Here is a 20990-nt window from a genome sequence, read left to right on the forward strand (position 1 = left end):
TAAGGTGCACCCCCACTGGTTTTCAAACTGTGCAAAAGAGATCTAATCACTCATCTAAGTGTTCAACGTGGGTACCATTCTCATTGTATGTGTCCTTGCAACAAGCCTAGGAGGCAGGCCCTATTTAAGTAAACTACAATGAAACTAACAAAACAATTCTTCTTCTCATTTTCCAGATTGGACCTGGAGTTGATGCAATGACTTATCCAGATAAGGAAATGTACGCTACAGGAGATATAGGATAGTACCCAAAACTGCATCTCTGTGTTGAAGTTTTTCCCTTGTCCCCCATAACATGGAATATCGGTCACCTCATGCTGTGACATCAATGCACTGTGAGTTTCCTGCCCCCACTGGCTGACGCTGACAGAGAAGCACGCAAAGATGTCCCAGCATGGGATAAGATGCACAACACTTTGGAAGGGAGAACACAACTCAGGGATGCCATTTTCAGAAGCAGTCATGTGATTCCTCTCCAGCATATAGCTCTAGCCCAACAAATCTGTGGCCCCCTCCAGACGCCCTTTTTATTATGCAATCATGATGATTTGTGCTTACGCTGGGGCAGTTATACATGATCAATGCTATTGGAGATTTTTATCCCAGTCTTTTATCTGTATAGGATTTGACATTGTTTTTATATATGTAATTGGTTTTTAAAAAAAATTATTTTCCAAATACATTCCATACTTTCGATTCCACTATTTCAACCGTTTTTACATCTGTAATGGTTTTCATTTTTTTTATATAAATGCAATTTTCATATACATTTTTATTGTATTGCAAAATTGTATTGTACTGTATTGTTTTGTTATTATTTATTAGATTTGTTAGTCACTTGATACCCAAAGGTCCCCAAGCAACTTACACAATGTTAAAACAAAACAAATAAAACACACTATAAAAACATAACAATAAACAACAGCAAAATAATAGCAATAGCGCCCCGCCCCCTAGCCACAGGAAGGTTTGGCAGCATGTTAAAAACAAAACATCATCTCAATCTATCAAATGCCTGGGAGAAAAAGTGTGTCTTTACTTGGCACTGAAGAGATGTCAATGGCAGCACCGGGTGGACCTCACCGGAAAACATATTCCACAGATGGGGAGCCACAACTGAAAAGGCCCTTTCTGCTGCAAGATGCTTCATAAGACGCAAGTCATAAATGAAATAATATAGCTATCATGATGAACAACCACTGAAACACCAATAATAACAACAATATAGCCGTCAACACTAATGATAATAATAATAATAATAGCCATCAACTTAATATAGATCATCATGATGAACAGCCACTGTGAGGCCTATTCTCCATGGCTTTGACTTCTGATACTTTTGTCAGTGGACCTTATAAGTTACAACTACCAGCAGGTTTTTAACACTGACCAAAAGCAACACATGCTGATCTCCTCCTCTCCCCCAAATATACTAGGGCAGCTAGTCCTCATTTATTGAGTGTCGCCCACTCACCCCCACTGATGCCCCCCACACTGCCACTTAAGGGAGGGCTAGAAGGACAACACTGATCATTGTTCTGCTGGGGAGCTAATATTTCTGGGCTGTTTTATCACCTTGTATAAGGTAAAAGGAAATTATGTATATGTGCGGTTAACGAGGAAGAGGATGGGAAATCAATTCAAGTATATCTGGTACTATTTGTTATAACTGTGATTGCAGGGCTATGACCATCAAGCTGCAAATTACACATTTGCCTTTTGCGAAAGCTCTCCTGTTGCTTTGGGAATAAAGCTGTTTGCAGCGGTGAAGTGTCCAGCACCTAGACTCGAGGAACATTTGGACTAGCTGACTGCAAACTTTGCAAGCAAAAGCGGCCTGATTCGGAGGGACTTGTGCATTGTTCATGGGTTAAAACAAAGTAGCTATGCATTTAGTTCTGGGGGGGGGGGGCAGTTGCTGCATTGTTTTGTATGTTTATGGTCCCAGGCTATGGTCTGAAGGCACATAAGGCCAGCTCCCTGTTGAAGCTAAGCAGGATCAGTTGTGGTCAGTGCCTGGATGGGAGATCGCCTGGGAACCAGATGTAAGCTGCCTTGGGTTTCTATCATGGAAAGAAAGGAGGAGTATAAATGTAATAAAGAAAGAAAGAAAATGGTTAGTCTTAATATTTGCAAGTTTTCATCCACCCAAGCTGTGTAGGACCCACCGAGGCAGAAGAAAGGTAAGCATTTAAGGCTGAAAACTTATCTCCTTGACAATAAACCCCAATGAACTCAATGAGTCTTCAGTCTGAATACACACACTCAGGCTTTGTGTCTCTCCAATCACAGGATGCTGCCTTGTACCAAGTCAGACCATTGTTCTATCTAGCTCCATATTGTCTACACTGACTGGTAGCAGCTCTCCAAGTTTCAGGCAGGGGACACTCCCAGCCCTGCCTGCAGAAGACCTGGGATCTTCTGCGTGTAAACCAGAGGCTCTAACCCCTGAGCAGTGGCCCTTCCCACAAACCAGGAGGGGGCAACATCAGGGCTACAGGCTGCACGTGCACAGGCCACTACTGGCACACAAAAGTGCACATCTGTTTTGTGAGGCACCGAGAGAGCTTTTGTTATGGTGCGGCTATATAAATTTAGTGAATAAAACACATAAATACATCACCATAATACCACTACTATTTATCAACAGATCCATAGGCTTCTCATACTGTCTTGGGCCTGACAGGATGCCCTGGAGACCTGTCACCAAAGCAGGAATGGGCAAGATATAGCCTTCCAGATATTGCTGGATTACAGCTCCCATCATCCTTGATCATTGGCCCCGCTGCCTGGGCAGTGGAGGTTGGTGTCTCTGATGTCAGTGGGGCAGTGAAATCTGCTCCAGGTTTTAGTCTGGACAGCTCCTTGAAAGGAGCCACCAGCCTCCATTGTCAGGCTGGGGCTGATGGGAGCTGGAATCCAGCAACATCTGGAGGGCCACAGGATCCCCAGTCCTGGTTAGGTAAAACCAAATGTTGATATTTATTTAGATTTCTCATTATGCCCAATCCCAAGGACTAAGACAGCTTTCAGTTTGAGAGCAACTCCATACCATTTCCAATGTTGCACATTTTTTTTTACAAAGAACAGATATAGAAGACAATAACAAAATGTCTGTCTCTCTGAGGTGTTCAGTCTGGTTCACCCACTCAAGTTGTCACTTGATGTTGCAGTCATCAAAGGGTGAGCATGCCAGTGTAAACATGGATGCCTCAGTGAACTATAATTCTTTGTGTCAGGTCCAGGCCAGCACGACAGGTAGGTGCACCAAATTCTAGGCTTAGACAACTGTTTTTGCCAGATTGGAGTTAGGGTGTGAACTGAGAGAACCTACGCCTGAAGAGAGAAGATACTGATCCACTGACAGAAACAAAGAATGGCCAGACTCCTCATATTTATGCCATGCCTAACCAATCCACAGGCTTCATACTGCCTGACAATTGGAGGAGCCAATGCTGCACACTGCAATTCTCCTCTGTGCCTGAAGAGGGCTCTGAGGCACTGACAGTCCCTGATGGCTCATGAGACTAGTCCCTGATGCCCTAGACTGGTTCCAAGAGGGCAGGGGGGAATTACGATAACTAAACTGGTTTAGGTATATAGTGCAGGCATGCGCTGGTGTGAGAACACCGCCTGTTTATTCATTAATGCACAAGTTCACGTTTGTAAGAAAATGGAGACCACTCCAATATCCATAAAAGCCTGTGGTAAGGCTTAAATTGATTTATGTATGTGCCGGTTCAGACACTTATAGGAGCTGCAGAAAGTAAGTGAGAAAAAGGGAGGGGAGGGGAATATTCCTTTGCATTATTCCTCGCTCCTTTAAAACACACACACACACACACTCTATTAACAAGAAGCAGCTCTGTGCTTGGCAAAAACAGAGATGGATTGTGCAGTCCCTCAGAAGTATAGCACAGCTGCCAATCAACTGTCATTCTGTTATTGGACTTCACATAGTTTGGCCATCAAATCCCCCTCCCCAACTTCTGTCTTCAAGTTGGCAAGTTAATTTGTCAGTCTGGAAGTAATTTTTAAAGGCTTAGAGCCAGGGCGTGGTGTATGCTGGGGAAGGAAGGTTGAAAGCTGTCCCTTTTGCATTCAAACCAGGGTGTAGGGAAGATCTGGAAAGGGATGGCAAATGTTCAACAAGAACACAATCCTCAAATGAAACCTGAGCATCGATTCCACAGGCATAAACTGGAGGCTGAAAGCGTTAATTAATCACCCCTCCCCAATTAATCAATGGACCCATTGATCCAACAAAATGTAAGCAAGATTTTTTTTAAAAGCATGAAAAAATGATAAACAGGGAACAAGAGTTAGGAGTATGAAATCAAATATCACGCTCACACCCATACACACACCCATACACACAGAGCAGCATATTCAGAGCTTGTTTAGACATCCAGCAAGGGTTATCCCAGATTTGTTATTCTGCGATTAGCATCCGTGCCTGCACAAAAAATAGACTCTAAGTCACCTTGGTGATTAACGTGGGTCTCGCAGGGTTGTTGTTGTGAAGATAAAAAGGGGTGGACCACACAGGGTACCTTGGGACGAAGGACAAGATAAAATGCAGTTATTCTCAAATATTAATAGCTCAGTGGCAGAGCACATGAATTATGAGCAGAAAAGTCCCATGTTCACACCCTGGCATTTCCAGTTCAATAAAGGGTCAAGTAACCAGTGATGGAAGGACCTCCCCTCTTGGCAGGTCCAAAATGGCCTTGGCACACAAATTTGTTTGCTTAATTGGAAAAAGAAAGCCTTGTGAAGCAACGTGGCTGATGTTTTGACTTCACGGACTCACAGTACAATCTAGGATGGACCACTTACAAATCACCAAAAAAAGTGGCAATGCATCATCCCCCCCCCCCAAAAAAGAGGAACATGGATTTGCATCAGATTTTCATTTGCTAATTGATAGGAAAATGATTACTATCATTTAAATAGGGATACTTTTTGTTGCAGCAGGGAAGACTGTCACTAGGCCACCTGTGTGCCTGCTCAGTTTGCTGTCCAGGTACTGTCAAATGCTGATGCACAACTTTAAAGCCCCTCTGACACTCTCTTCTTTAACTTTAAATTTAGCTTGGACCAGATAGTCGTTCAAATAGAAGATGCCTTCAAGTAGAGGTCTGTTCTCTAAAAACAGGATATGATGATGATATTTCCATTTATAGACCGCTCACTATCTGAAAGATCTCAAAGTGGTTTACAATAGAATACACAAGGTACAATAAAAACCATATCAAATTAATTTACAAAGCAAAAGACATGAACAATATATATGTCCATAAACACAATATAAAAGTCAGAGTATTAAAAGTAGTATAATATAAATAACAACCAACATAGCACAATACAACAATTCACTACCTCAAACATATCAACCAACCACTCGTACATTATGCAGATTATGAAAACACAAGGCTACGTAAAGAATACAATGTTCAGATAATCAAGAGATTCACGTAATCATTTTGGATACTCAAAAATCTATAGCCTGATCCTATGCAGAGGCTTAAGCATGCCCAGCTCTGCATAGAATTGCCCGCAGAGATCTCTTGAGATCTCTTTCATCTGGTCAGTCTTCTTAGGAATAATGTTTCATGAGGAGCAGAAGTGGATTCTTCTTTCAAAAATTAATTAGAAGCATTATGGGTGTAGTATGTAGCATTCCTTGGCCCTGGTGTTCTCCAGTTATCTTGGACCACAACTCCCACCAGCTCCAGCTAGGATGGCCATGCTGGCTGGGGCTGATGGGAGCTGGAGCATCAAACACCTGGAAGGCACCAGATCAGGTCAGGCACCAGGATACATGACACACAGACCTAGTACAATCCTATGCATGTTTGTTCACAAGTAAGCCTTTCTGCATTCAGTTGGACTCACTCCCAGGTAAGCATGTGCAGGATTGCAGCCTCAGACTGAAAGCACAAGTGGCATGCAAACTGCATGGATGTTTCTCCATCACGTGTTTGAATTCTGTTTACAAAACAAAAGCTGCTGGAAACTGCTTCCCTGATCAGAGAAGCGTGTGCTTAACTCTTTCTGAAGCAGCCATTTTTTCCTGCTCCCCCAGCTCTCTCCAAGCAGCTTTTCTATCTGCAGGAGAAAATATTTATATTTCCTTTGGTGAGGAGAAAAGCAGTTAGAGGGGAAAACTTCAGTAGAAAAAATGGGAGGCAGGGAAAGGATAAAGCAGACCTTCCCCAGGCTCCTCCTTCCCTCCCAGAGCAACCTTTAGATTACAAAAGAAAATGTGTGGTGGTGAAGACATAGGCACTCTAACCGTGTCTCCTGTGCAGTTTCGGATTCACTGTGACCAGGTTAGAAACTCTCTGTTTTAAATGAATGGGCGTCTCTGGATGAGTCACCAACCTCTGAGAAATGCAGTTCCTCTAAAAAGCAGAACACCTAATCCTAAATCTCCTTGAGGAGCCAGGAAGGTGTTTCTCCCCCTCTCCAACAAACACACACCCTGACCCCCCCCCAATGACCCCGCCATCTAAGATGTCTCACCCCAGCCTGGACCTGCTAGATCAAAGGTCTTTCAAAGCAGGTGCCCGACAATCAGGTAAACAATAACCTTGTTTCAACAGCCCATAATTATGTATTTATGCTGGCCGTTAGGGACAATTGAGTTAATCATTCACCTTATAAATGCAGCCGGTAATTACAGAGTGGTAGGAGAAGTTCAGAACTACTGCCGCTGGTTGTCAGGCACTATTTTTCAAATTACCAATTGCTTCCTATTTTTCTTGCACTTATATATATTCCCTTTCAGTCTCTTTCAGGACTGAACCCAAACAAAAAGGAAGAGAAAAATCCATACGAGTGCAGAAGTATATATATTCTTTAAAAAAAAACCGACAGAAAGATTCTGCAGCGTCAAATTTATGTGTTTATTTAAAAGACTTATAGCCCCCCCTTCATAGGCACTGATACCAGGGCTCTCTACATTGACCGGCTCTCTATGGTTGCAGCAGGGTGTCTTCACAAGTGCTACTGGTGATGGCAACACTTGAACCTGCCACTTTCTGCAGTGCAAAGCAAGGACTCTACTACTAAGTTTTAACAACTTAAATTCGATTTTGTTTTTTAAAAAATCACTAAAAAAAAGTCTGAAAAATACAGGCAAGCAAAACAACTAAAAAGAGCTAAACAGAGAAGAAGGCTAAAAACAGTCACTCAAAAAACTAAACAGCCTGACTGGACAGGTACATTGTCTCTTGGTGTTGAGATGACAACAGTGTTGACACCTGATGTACTTGCAGGACAGCCTTTGCAAACCTGGTGCCCTCCAGATGTTGTTGGACTCCAACTCCCATCAGCCCCCAGTCAACATGGCCAATGGCCAGGACTAGGGATATTCTCGAATTTCGCAAAATTCAAATTGGACACCGGATTTCCTATTTATTTGTGTGTTTTTTTGTCCTCACGGATCGGTTTTTTCCCTAGCAGTTTTCTGCAGCTTAAGCAGATTATTTGGGGGGGGGGGGAAATGGCTCAAAAATATTAATATTGATATTTCCCACAAAATATCACTGTCAATATTGATATTTTTTAAAAAATATCAGTATTTTTTTAAAAAAAAACTATGAAAAATGATATTTTTTAAAAAATATCAATATCTATCTTTTTGTGGAAAAACCCCGAATTGTTATTTATCGCAAATAGTGAATATTGATCCCTTACCAGTGTGGTGTAGTGGTTAAGGTGTTGGACTACAACCTGGGAGACCAGGGTTCGAATCCCCACATAGCCATGAAGCTCACTGGGTGACCTTGGGCCAGTCACTGCCTCTCAGCCTCATGAAAACCCTATTCATAGGGTCCCTGCTGTGATAATTTTCTCTTTTCAGTGAGATTTTGTGGGGTATTTTTTTCAAATAGGCAAGCATTCAGAACTGTAGTTCCCCCCCACACGCAGTCTGAGGTTGTACAGTCCAGTCTATCACTTCAGGACTCTACCACCTCACAAACTGTGCTCTGCCCATGGTCACACAGTCTGAATTCCTAATATAAATGGAAAGAATTCTCTGGGTCAGGATCCTCCATTTGTGTAGATATCGGTGTCTCTATGGTGGATATCCTACAGATGTCTTACAGCAGCCTTTCCCAACTAGTGGACCACCAGAATTCCCATCTTTCCTGACCATTGGCAATGCTGGCTGAGGCTGATGGGAGTTGTGGTCCAACAACATCTGGTAGCCCACTAGTTGGGAAAGGTGGTCTTAGAGGAAGTTTGAATGGAAAGCCAGTTCTATTTTATACCAGCAGTCCTCATGAGCAAGGGCCGTTGCTCAGGAGTGGAGCCCTTGCTCTGCACACAGAAGGTGGCAGGTTCAAGTGTTGCCATCTCCTGTAGCACTGGTGAAGGACACCTTGCCTGAAACCCTAGAGAGCCCATCAATGTAGACAGTATTGAGGGAGGAGGACCACTGGTCTGACTTGGTAAAAAGCAGCTTTCTGAAGACTACGTTGGGATTCTGTCACTTGGGTCCTGCCTGAGATTGCTCTGATTTTGAACCAGAACAGCTTGCCATGGTTTCTTGGTTTCACAGTGCCACTATGGAGGACAAGGCTATCAATGGCTACTAGCCACAATGGCTTTGTTCTGCCTCCACTGTCAGAGGCAGTATAGCTCTGAAGACCAGTTGCTAGGAATCACAAGTGGGAAGAGGGCTCTTGCGCTCAGGTCCTACTGGTGGGCTTCCCATGGGTATCAGGTTGGCCACTGTGAGAACAGAATGCTGGACTAAATTAGATAGCCCACTAGCCTGATTTAGAAGCCACTTCTTATGTTCTTATAATTGCTCTCTTCCGCTGTTCAGAGTGCCTTAAGAACATAAGAACATAAGAAGAGCCTGCTGGATCAGGCCAGTGGCCCATCTAGTCCAGCATCCTGTTCTCACAGTGGCCAACCAGGTGCCTGGGGGAAGCCCGCAAGCAGGACCCGAGTGCAAGAACACTCTCCCCTCCTGAGGCTTCCGGCAACTGGTTTTCAGAAGCATGCTGCCTCTGACTAGGGTGGCAGAGCACAGCCATCATGGCTAGTAGCCATTGATAGCCCTGTCCTCCACGAATTTGTCTAATCTTCTTTTAAAGCCGTCCAAGCTGGTGGCCATTACTGCATCTTGTGGGAGCAAATGCCATAGTTTAACTATGCGCTGAGTAAAGAAGTACTTCCTTTTGTCTGTCCTGAATCTTCCAACATTCAGCTTCTTTGAATGTCCACGAGTTCTAGTATTATGAGAGAGGGAGAAGAACTTTTCTCTATCCACTTTCTCAATGCCATGCATAATTTTATACACTTCTATCATGTCTCCTCTGACCCGCCTTTTCTCTAAACTAAAAGGCCCCAAATGCTGCAACCTTTCCTCGTAAGGGAGTCGCTCCATCCCCTTGATCATTCTGGTAGCCCTCTTCTGAACCTTTTCCAACTCTAGAATATCCTTTTTGAGATGAGGCGACCAGAACTGTACACAGTATTCCAAATGCAGCCGCACCATAGATTTATACAACGGCATTATGATATCGGCTGTTTTATTTTCAATACCTTTCCTAATTATCGCTAGCATGGAATTTGCCTTTTTCACAGCTGCCGCACACTGGGTCGACATTTTCATCGTGCTGTCCACTACAACCCCGAGGTCTCTCTCCTGGTCGGTCACCGCCAGTTCAGACCCCATGAGCGTATATGTGAAATTCAGATTTTTTGCTCCAATATGCATAATTTTACACTTGTTTATATTGAATTGCATTTGCCATTTTTCTGCCCATTCACTCAGTTTGGAGAGGTCTTTTTGGAGCTCTTCGCAATCCCTTTTTGTTTTAACAATCCTGAACAATTTAGTGTCATCAGCAAACTTGGCCACTTCACTGCTCACTCCTAATTCTAGGTCATTAATGAACAAGTTGAAAAGTACAGGTCCCAATACCGATCCTTGAGGGACTCCACTTTCTACAGCCCTCCATTGGGAGAACTGTCCGTTGATTCCTACTCTCTGCTTCTTAACCAATTTCTTATCCACAAGAGGACCTCTCCTCTTATTCCCTGACTGCTAAGCTTCCTCAGAAGCCTTTGGTGAGGTACCTTGTCAAACGCTTTTTGAAAGTCTAAGTACACTATGTCCACTGGATCACCTCTATCTATATGCTTGTTGACACTCTCAAAGAATTCTAATAGGTTACTGAGACAGGACTTTCCCTTGCAGAAGCCATGCTGGCTCTGCTTCAGCAAGGCTTGTTCTTCTATGTGCTTAGTTAATCTAGCTTTAATAATACTTTCTACCAGTTTTCCAGGGACAGAAGTTAAGCTAACTGGCCTGTAATTTCCAGGATCCCCTCTGGATCCCTTTTTGAAGATTGGTGTTACATTGGCCACTTTCCAGTCCTCAGGCACGGAGGAGGACCCAAGGGACAAGTTACATATTTTAGTTAGCAGATCAGCAATTTCACATTTGAGTTCTTTGAGAACTCTCGGGTGGATGCCATCCGGGTCCGGTGATTTGTCAGTTTTTATATTGTCCATTAAGCTTAGAACTTCCTCTCTCGTTACCACTATTTGTCTCAGTTCCTCAGAATCCCTTCCTGCAAATGTTAGTTCAGGTTCAGGGATCTGCCCTATATCTTCCACTGTGAAGACAGATGCAAAGAATTCATTTAGCTTCTCTGCAATCTCCTGATCGTTCTTTAGTACACCTTTGACTCCCTTATCATCCAAGGGTCCAATTGTCTCCCTAGATGGTCTCCTGCTTTGAATGTATTTATAGAATTTTTTGTTGTTGGTTTTTATGTTCTCAGCAATGTGCTCCTCAAATTCTTTTTTAGCATCCCTTATTGTCTTCTTGCATTTCTTTTGCCAGAGTTTGTGTTCTTTTTTATTTTCTTCATTTGGACAAGACTTCCAGTTTTTGAAGGAAGACTTTTTGCCTCTAAGAGCTTCCTTGACTTTACCCGTTAACCATGCTGGCATCTTCTTGGCCCTGGCGGTACCTTTTCTGGTCTGCGGTATGCACTCCAGTTGAGCTTCTAATATAGTGTTTTTAAAAACTTCCAAGCATTTTCGAGTGATGTGACCCTCTGGACTTTGTTTTTCAGCTTTCTTTTTACCAATCCCCTCATTTTTGTGAAGTTTCCTCTTTTGAAGTCAAATGTGACCGTGTTGGATTTTCTTGGCAATTGGCCAGTTACATGTATGTTTAATTTAATAGCACTGTGGTCACTGCTCCCAATCGGTTCAACAACACTTACATCTTGCACCAGGTCCCGGTCCCCACTGAGGATTAAGTCCAGGATTGCCGTCCCTCTGGTCGGTTCCATGACCAACTGGTCTAGGGAATAGTCATTTAGAATATCTAGAAAATTTGCTTCTTTGTCATGACTGGAACACATATGCAGCCAGTCTATGTCCGGGTAGTTGAAGTCACCCATTACTACCACATTTCCTAGTTTGGATGCTTCCTCAATTTCATATCTCATCTCCAGGTCTCCCTGAGCATTTTTGATCAGGGGGACGATAGATCGTTCCCAGTATTAAGTCCCTCCTGGGGCATGGTATCACCACCCACAACGATTCTGTGGAGGAGTCTGCCTCTTCTGGGGTTTCGAGCTTGCTGGATTCAATGCTTTCTTTCACGTATAGAGCGACTCCGCCACCAATACGTCCTTCCCTGTCCTTCCGATATAGTTTATATCCAGGGATTACCGTATCCCACTGGTTTTCTCCATTCCACCAGGTCTCCGTTATGCTCACTATATCAATGCTCTCCTCTAAGACCAAGCACTCCAGTTCTCCCATCTTGGTTCGCAGGCTCCTAGCATTAGCATACAGGCACTTGTAAGCAGTGTCTCTCTTCAAGTGTCTTTGGCACTTGTGGTTAGGCCTGTGGTAATTTTGCTCTTCTGAATTTATATCCTGTGCCCCTGCTCTCACAATGCCTACTTCTAGGCCTACCCCTTTTAAAATTTCATCATTTCTTTGGTTTTTATCCCAGGGAGGAGGTTTATTCCGAACCGGACCTTTCTCAGCTCCTGTCGGGTTTCCCCCCTCAGTTAGTTTAAAAGCTGCTCTGCCACCTTTTTAATTTTAAGTGCCAGCAGTCTGGTTCCATTCTGGTTCAAGTGGAGCCCATCCCTTTTGTACAGGCCCGGCTTGTCCCAAAATGTTCCCCAGTGCCTAACAAATCCAAACCCTTCCACCCGACACCATCGTCTCATCCACGCATTGAGACTGAGAAGCTGGGCCTGTCTGGCTGGTCCTGCGCATGGAACCGGTAGCATTTCAGAGAAAGCCACCTTGGAGGTCCTGGCTTTCAGCATCCTACCTAGCAACCTAAATTTTGCTTCCAGGACCTCACGGCTGCATTTCCCCATGACATTGGTGCCAACGTGCACCACGACCACTGACTCCTTCCCAGCACTGTCTACCAAACTATCTAAACGACGGGCGATATCCGCAACCTTCGCACCAGCCAGGCAAAACACCTTGCGGTCTACACGCCCATCACACACCCCACTGTCTATGTTCCTAATGATCGAATCACCCACTACAAGGATCCCTCCACCCCCTGGAGATATATCCTCGGCACGAGAGGATAGCTGCTCATCCCCCAAGGAATGGGTCCCTTCTAAGGGATCGTTTCCCTCTTCCTCAGCTGGATGCTCTCCTTCCCCGAGACCATCGTTCTCCATGATAGCAGGAGAGCTATCATCGTTGGAGTGGGACACAGCTATAACGTCCCTGAAGGCCTCCTCCACACACCTCTCTGCCTCTCTCAGCTTTTCCAGGTCAGCCACCTTGGCCTCAAGGAAATGAAGTCGTTCCCGGAGAGCCAGGAGCTCATTGCACCGAGAGCACACCCACGACTTCTGTCCAACAGGCAGATAGTCGTACATGCTGCAGGCGGTGCAAAACACTGGAAAGCCCCCACACCCCTGCTGGCTTCTTACCTGCATAGTTTTGTTTAAGGTTTATTACGTCAATGGGTTGGAGACTGCAGTTTAGTTGAGGTCAGGGAACAGACGGGCAGAGTGGGGGGCCCTGGCCTCCTCGCCCTGCTGCCGAACTCGCTCTGCTGCTTAACTCGCCTTGACGCCTTCTGGGAACTGACCTCAGCCTGCCTCTTGGGCCAACAATTTAGTTGACACTGCTGGCTGACTCCGAGGGGAAAGCCTGAGGCTCTTGAAAGAAGGCCCTGGAACGAATGAAAGAAAACACACACCACCAGAAAAACCCACAGAGAGCTCTGTCCCAAAACAACAACAATAACAACAACGATAAATGTCTTTCTTCCATGACCCTGACCAGGACAGCATACAATGAAAGCAAGAAATTTTGTTATCAGGTTCAGCATTCACATCCTATTCTCAGCTTCTCATAGGAAGAATCAGCAAAACAAGCAAGTCTCTAGTCCTTATGACAGCAAAGAGCAGCCTGGCAGCATGCAGGCAATGGCTGCTGAAACCCCAGACATCAAACAATGACTTGCAGGTGCAAAACTGAGTAGAGCAACCAGCAAAAATTGTGCTTGTGTATCATCTCACATGCGAGGCTTTGTCAACAGAAGGCAGGCACATGTTCAGCTATGGCTCATGGAGTAATGTGTTGTGCAAAGTGAAGAACTGGTGGAGTGGATTATAAATCAGCCCAAAGAAAAAACTAAAGGGAGACACGAGTAGCAGAGATAGCTGTTGTTTCAAGCAGAGACAGACAAATAATACAGGAAAATGAAGAAGAGCAAAAGGGACCATCTCATCCATCCTCCAACACCCTTCGCTCTCCTGTCCAGGTTAATCCAGACAGTCCGCACCACAATGTGCTGGAACAGGCCTAGCTAACCTGAGGCCCTCAAGATGTTGTTGGACTTCATCTCCCATCATCCCTGACCATTGGCCATGCTGGCTGGGGCTGATGCAACCCAAGAAGCCAACAATGTCTGAATGCCCACAGGTTGAAAAAATGCCGCCTTGGGCTCCTTCTGAGAGGAAGGGCGGGAGATTATATATATATATTGTACATATGTGCCCTCATCTTGACAAATCACAGAGGAAGCACGGAAGAAGAAGCCAAGAGGAATGAGACATGTTGCCTGCACAACACATAGCTCCAGATGACTCAGGTAAGTAAGCCACAGCACACACCGCAGTCAGCAAAGGAATAACTGACGTCACAGGGCCACAGTCTGTCTAGAAAAGCATTCTATTCCGGACAGCATCCTGTGAAACAATTCCGGGAAGCTCACATGCAGGGCTCAAAGGTGATTATGGCCTTCCCTTGTTATTTCTCCTCCAGCTTCTGGTATTCAGAGATAGACTACCCCTGAACATAGAGGTTCTATTTAGCTCTCCTGATGCTCCCACTCTTAAACACACACATTCCTGTTTAAGGGTAATCATTCCTGTTTACCTCAAGACCAATCTGAGTTGTGCAATCATTCCTCGCAAATACCTTGAGGGATTTTCCAAGCACTCCCAAGACTAGACACCCCACCCGCTTCACAAGCAAAAGGAGAGAGAGCATCTCACAAAGAATGGTGATGAAAATAGCCAGGTTTCTTCCCAAGGCCAGTTACCCAGTTTAGAAAAGAAAAAAAAAGAGCAAAGGGGGGGGGGAAGAGAGATGGCCATGATAATGTACAGGATTATGTATGGTATGCAGAAAGTAGATAGGGAGAAATTTTTCTCCTTCTGTCAAAACACTAAAGCCAGGGGTCATGCAATGAAGCTGAATGTTGGAAGATTCAGGACAGACAAAAGAAACCACTTCTTCACACACAGTGCATGGTTAAGCGCTCACTCCCACAAGTGGCAGTGATGGTCACCAACCTGGATGGCTTTAAAAGATGAGACAAATTCATGGAGGAAAAGGCTGCCAATGGCTACTAACCCTGATGGATAAGTTCTCCCTCCGCTGTTGGCGGCAGTATGCTTCTGAATAGGGGAGAGCGCTCGTGTACTCAGGTCCTGCTTGTGGGTTTCCCTACAGATATCTTGACTGGCCACTGAGATAACGGGATGCTGGACTAGATGGGCCAGTGACCTGTTCCAGCAGGGTCTTTCTATGGTCTTGCCCCTCTTTGCAACGGCACAGGGGTTTGGTTTTGTATTGTTGTGTGGTTGTGCGTGTGAGTGTGACTGACAAAGCATAGGCTCAGGAGCCCTTAGCAATTGTGTTTTTAAATCCGGTTTAATATCCAAACCAAAGTGTATTATTAGGCATTCATTACTTTTTTTAAAAAAAAAAATCACATTACTTTTGCATCATTTGAACCACCTCCCCTGTGAGTCTAAACGAGAACAAGTCTGTTCATTCATGTTTTGCCAAACCATGGATACATCTGAAGCTCCTCGTGATCTCTAGGTGCTATATTTCATGCTTCATGTATGTGGGGGACTGAAAGACCCACTCGTAGATTCAAAGACCCACTCATAGATATATTAAGGATTCAATCGCAAACAGAGAGCCAGTGTGGTGTAGTGATTAGAGTGCTGGACTAGGTAAGGCCATGAAGACCTGGGGCTAGTTTTCTCACTCAGTGATGAAGCTCGCTGGGTGACTTAGGGTCAGCTACTGTCTCTTAGCCTTACCTACCTCCCAGAGTTGTTGCACAAAAACAACATAGAGAGCAGGGAGAACTATGTATGCAGCAGCCTTGAGCTTTTGGGAGGAAAGCTAGAAAGGAATGCTGTAAATAAATAAGGCTCCATTTGCACTACGCATTTAATACAGTATCATATTTCTTTAAACAGTCATGGCTTTCCCCAAAGGATCCTGGGAAATGTAGTTTGTTAAGAGTGCTGAGAGTTGTTCGCAGGGCCGGCACCAGCAGACGGCCAGGTTGGGCCCTGGCTGAGGGTCCCTGTGGCCCAGAGGGGCCCCTGAAGAGCCCCTCCTTAGGGTGGGAGGGTGGCGCACCCGTTCCGTGATCTGCGGCAGGGTCAGAGAGGGAGCTCCCAGGCACTGCCCCCAATACAGACAGTGTGAGCTTTGATAAGCCCACATGCACCCCCCATCTACCTCTCCTGTCAGTTTGAATGCTGTGTGCGCATGCCTTCCATCACCTAAGATGGTGGCAGAGGCTTCTCTAAGGGGCTGACACCCCCACTGCCAACGTGGGTGATGGTAGGCATCAGCGCTATGAGTGCACATCATTCACATGGCACAAAAGGTAGGTGACATGCGCAGATGGGCTTATTAGCCCCTTGCTGCCTGTATGTGGGGGGGTGTTGGGCTATGGCATTGTGGGTCCAGGGCAGGCTGGTGTCCAAAGGCCCACACTGGCCCTGGTTGCTGGGATACCCCTGTTTCCCCCCACAGAGCTACAATTCCCAGAGTTAAGTGGTTTAACTGTGAATTCCTCTTCCCTAGGAACTCTGGGAATGGTAGTTCTGTGAGTGGAAACAGGGGTCTCCTAACAACTCTCAGCAGCCTTAACAAAGTACAGCTCCCAGGATTCTTTGGGGGAGCCATGACTGTTTAAAGTAGCATTACACTGTCTTAAATGTATCTAAACAATAGCACATAAATAAGCTGTGTATTGCAAGATCAGTTGTTATAGTTAGTTTAATAACTATATTAAAGACACTATTGGAAATTAGACTGTTAGATCCCCTCCCAACATAATCTCGTCCACTGCAGCCACCACCTGATCCCCACACCCCAAATAACAAGGGGGTCCCTGAGGTTAGCCCTGCTTCCTTACAACAGAGCTGAATACTGCTGATTCTGTTGCCACTGCCACGATTCCTTGCTGAAAAGACAGGTTAGAACCACACGGCACTAAAACTGGATTCAGCTCATCTGATTATACTGACTGTCTTGCAGGAATATATAATCATCGTTCTCGGATGACATTTTAAATATCCAACTAGACAAATAATTGCAGCAATAATTGATACCTGAATCAAGCTGGAAGATTACAGATTGGCACCCAGACCACAGAAACAAACTCACATCTCTCACACATGATCAGAAGAAGACTTGAATCCAATATTCTGCCCCCCTCCCTTGTGGTGATGTTCAGGGGAGTGGGGTGGGGGAATGATTTACAGAAAAAGCTACTGCAGCAGAATATGTACTTGGGGATTTGATTACTTTCTATCTAAAAAATTGATTACTTTCTAATTCTAAAAAATTAAGCAGAGTGATTTATGTTTTGCTTTGTGCAAATAATGGCCGGGATAAGCAATCGCTCATAAACACAGTCCAAGAAAGCTTAAAAAGAGTTGCTCATCCAGGGTGCAGCCCTCAGATAGGTTAATCTTGAGCAGGAAAACTGAATGAATATCCATTCTTAGTATTCTGTCACACTCCAGAGTGACCAAGAGCCAGAAATAAAGATGGCATTTCGTAGACAGGTATTGCCCTATGTGTTAGCACTAGAACCCTATATCTGGATCTATTTCAGATCCTATACACAAGGGGTAGAGGAACTTTTTCAGGCCGAGGGCCACATTTTCACACAGGGAACCTTTTGGGGGGCCGCATTCCAGTGGTGGGTGGTGTCAGGGGCAAAAGTGGGCAAAGTAATGGATATGATTATCTTTATACAGCAGGCTACTGACTGCGTACACACCGCACATTTTAAGCACACTGACGCACATAACTTCCCCCAAAGAATCTGGGAAATGTAGTTGATTCCTCACAGAGCTGCAATTCCCAGCACCCTAACAAACTATAGTTCCCAGTATTCTTGGGGACAGGGGGAGTGGCTTAAATGTGCTTTAAATGTATGGTGTGTACAAAGCCATAGTGTAGTCACACAAAACGACTTCTATACCCACACTCTCACCTCTCTAGGCATGCAAGAGGCAGTATTCTAATTCTAGGAAATATTCCATTTATGCAAAAATCATCCAGAGAAGGTGGGTGCAAGGATTATTGCTAGCACAACGCGACTTTTCCCTCCTCTTCTCCCCGTGTGAGACCTGTACCATCCCCAAATATGTTAGGGAGGGTTGGGGGAACCCCCCCCGAATAGATTTAGGGGGCATGTGTGGGGAGAACAGGGGTAGCATATTCTTGCACAAGGAGAAATCCTTGCACTGACGGAATGAGCAGATTAGTGCTACATTAAATACACCCCAATATCTTGAAATAATCTGTGGAGTTTTTATGATTTTTTTAAAAGATGTTTTGTTTTTAGTATGTTTTATAGATGTTTTTAGTGTTTTGTCCTTTGTTTGCCACCCTGGGCTCCTTCTGGGAGGAAGGGAGGGATACAAATTTAAGAAATAATAATAAACAAAAAAAATGCTTCTGTTCACTCTCTGAATTACACAAACTGTAAATTTCTTTAACTGCAACTGCTCCCATAATGAGGCCCCTACTTCACAACAGGAACGAGCAAACATCAATAATACCAGTAGCCTAAATGATGCACTAATTTCCCATATCAACACTGGTGGCCCTGATGGAGGTGGGGCACTAATATGGAAAATAAAGATCTCATGGCAGGCGCTTTTGATTGGTACTTTTGTACGTAATCAATGCAAAATGGGAGCCTAACCACAGAATAGTAGGTTGGAGGGGGGGGAGATATCAAGCTTCAGAGGTTGTACAGAAAGCTATGCCAAAATAAGAGCATTTGTGGGCATGGCAACGCCAGAAACACATCAGGACTCTCCTCTCATGGGATTGGGGTATATGGGATGGATGGCTGCAGTGGGGGATGGTCTGTTAGGGTGAATGGGGCACTGCCCCACCAACTTCGGCCGGCCTTCATCCAGCCCCACCCGCCTGCCTTCTTACTTACATCCAGTCCAGGGAGTGCTGTCAGCTTCCTTTTCCTTAGAGTTGCCCTTCTAGACTTCAGCAGGGAGGAGGATGGGGGCAACACTAGAATTAGTTGGCTCTGCCTGCCAGTGGCTCTGGCTCCAGCTACTGCTAGCCTCTCTGCCTTCCTCTGAGTCGCAAATGCCCACCACTGATTGGCTCCTATCCCTGATGCATAAGGACCAAAGCCACTGGCCACCAATTTCCTGGCCACCTCCTGAGTGCCTTAATGTCCAGGTTAAAGATCAGGTTAAAGAGAGGCAAGTGACTGCCAGTCTGCCTCTCCTGATCACTGAACCTTGAGGCACCTTAGTGGCTATTCCTGAATGCTTGTTTTTAAATTTAAAACTTTTCTATCCCTTATGCTTGTGAAGATGTGCTTGAACATGGGCAAGCAATGCCTGGTGATCACAGAAGCTGAAGAGCTGCTGAAACAGATTCCCTCTGGTTGCAAATGGAACTTCAGTACTCTTTATAGCATTTTGCCCCTTCCGGTGACAAGGAGAAATCTGAATAAATTATGCAAAATAATAATTGAAAATCCAGAATAAATGATGCACAAAATGAGAACTTGTGCAAATTTGTATGATTTGTACAGGGTGCATAATTCAGATTTTTGTTTGTTTTTAATGCAGTCCCGGATGCTAAGCCTATTTGCTGCACAAATTCGGCCTTGCTAAGGAGATCTTGTGCCAGCCAAAGCAAAGGTTAACTCTGTCCCTTAGAAGCAAATTTGGGGTTGTGGGGAACAGACAATAATCTGTGGGTGTGTGATTGGGGAGGGGGGCTTGCCCATTAAATTTAGACATCCCTTAACCCAGCATATGCTGGGGGGTAAAGGAAGGCCGGGGAAGGAACTGGCAATCCCACCCCATATATATGGTCTGCCTAGTAAACGTCGCAAGACATCACCCTAAGAGTCGGAAACGACTCGCACTATAAGTGCGGGGACACCTTTACCTTTTAATCCAAACGCTCTCAGATTTTCTTGGAAAAGGGGTTGCCCTGATCACCTCACACTTTGGATGTTTTCCATGAAACTCTTTCTTCAGACTCTCCTCCTGTGAGCTGCTGGCACTTTTATGATACAAGAGACTTGCCATTCCTAAATTTAAAGATGGCGCAACAAAGGAAAGTTACAGAATTTGCTCGTTTTGTTTCTTTAGATTAAACAAATGTTGACGAAATCTTCATTTGTATAATCAACTAATAATAGCTTTTGATATTCTCTCCACTCCTTTGCTCTGCTATATTGAACTCAAAATGTCAATTCAGGCTACTTCATTTGAAAAGAGTGGTTTTGTGAAAAAGGGAAGTTCTTTAGTGAGCACAATCAGTTTTGTGGGGTTTTTTTTTTAAAAAAATCCCCTTTTCTTACCTTTTTTTTCTAAATTGCAAGCAATTGTGGAACAGAAACCCCACATTAACTATTTCTTGATTTTAAGAAACAGGTTGTACGGTGTGCTGATCTGTGCCTTTTGCATAAGCAACCACACTCAAGGCTGAGTACAAGGAAAGTTCATGGTTCCAGATTCTGTGCAAGAACAAAAGCTGGATCTGGTATCCTGCACAAATTATGCCAATTGTACTCTCTGCCCAATTTATTAACACTTTACTTCATTTCACTTTATTTGCTTAATTTGATTTTCTAATCCTTGTGGGAGACAAGGATCTAGGCAGGGCACAAAACCCCATCCCTTATCAACAGATAAATGTTTTCAGTCTCACCTCTGGATTCGGATATTACACCAGATACGACCTATCCAGAGTTTAGCTTTTTGTAACCATAAGGGCTAGAAACTTGCCTGAACTAATTTCCGTTCTTGCCTATTGCAATCATGAAACACACTAAGCCTTGACCACCCTGCTAATTGTTTAATGGGACAAGCTCAGTTCTGATGTCTTCACCCCCAACTATATAGAGAGGAAATGGCCAAAGATACAACTTTGTCATGCCAATACAGTCAGAAACAACCCTAACCTATTTATTTTACTTATTTACACATAACAGCACACTCTGCTTTTCTAATTCCAAAAGGAGTCACACATGGACACGATGCACCAGTGGTGATGGCCTTCACTAGTTCCATGTTTCAGGCTGGCATCTGTCTCTTCCAACATTCTGAAGGCTTACCTCTTTAGCTGGTTCCATTTGTCCTATATGCACAAATTGGGAGTGTGAGGTGGGACAAGATCAAAGTTGG

General features: G+C 44.5%; 1 protein-coding gene across 1 annotated transcript in view; it reads right to left on the reverse strand.

Annotated features, from left to right (window-relative positions):
• Nucleotides 1–20990, reverse strand: part of BCL11A (BCL11 transcription factor A) — an 88327-nt gene that overhangs the window by 50478 nt on the left and 16859 nt on the right. The window contains exon 3 of the mRNA XM_061626132.1: nucleotides 4484–4553. Within this exon, the coding sequence (XP_061482116.1) occupies nucleotides 4484–4553 (70 nt within the window). The remainder of the gene's footprint in view (nucleotides 1–4483; nucleotides 4554–20990) is intronic.

The sequence above is a fragment of the Rhineura floridana genome, chromosome 4 (genome assembly GCF_030035675.1).
Source record: "Rhineura floridana isolate rRhiFlo1 chromosome 4, rRhiFlo1.hap2, whole genome shotgun sequence".
NCBI lineage: Eukaryota > Metazoa > Chordata > Lepidosauria > Squamata > Rhineuridae > Rhineura > Rhineura floridana.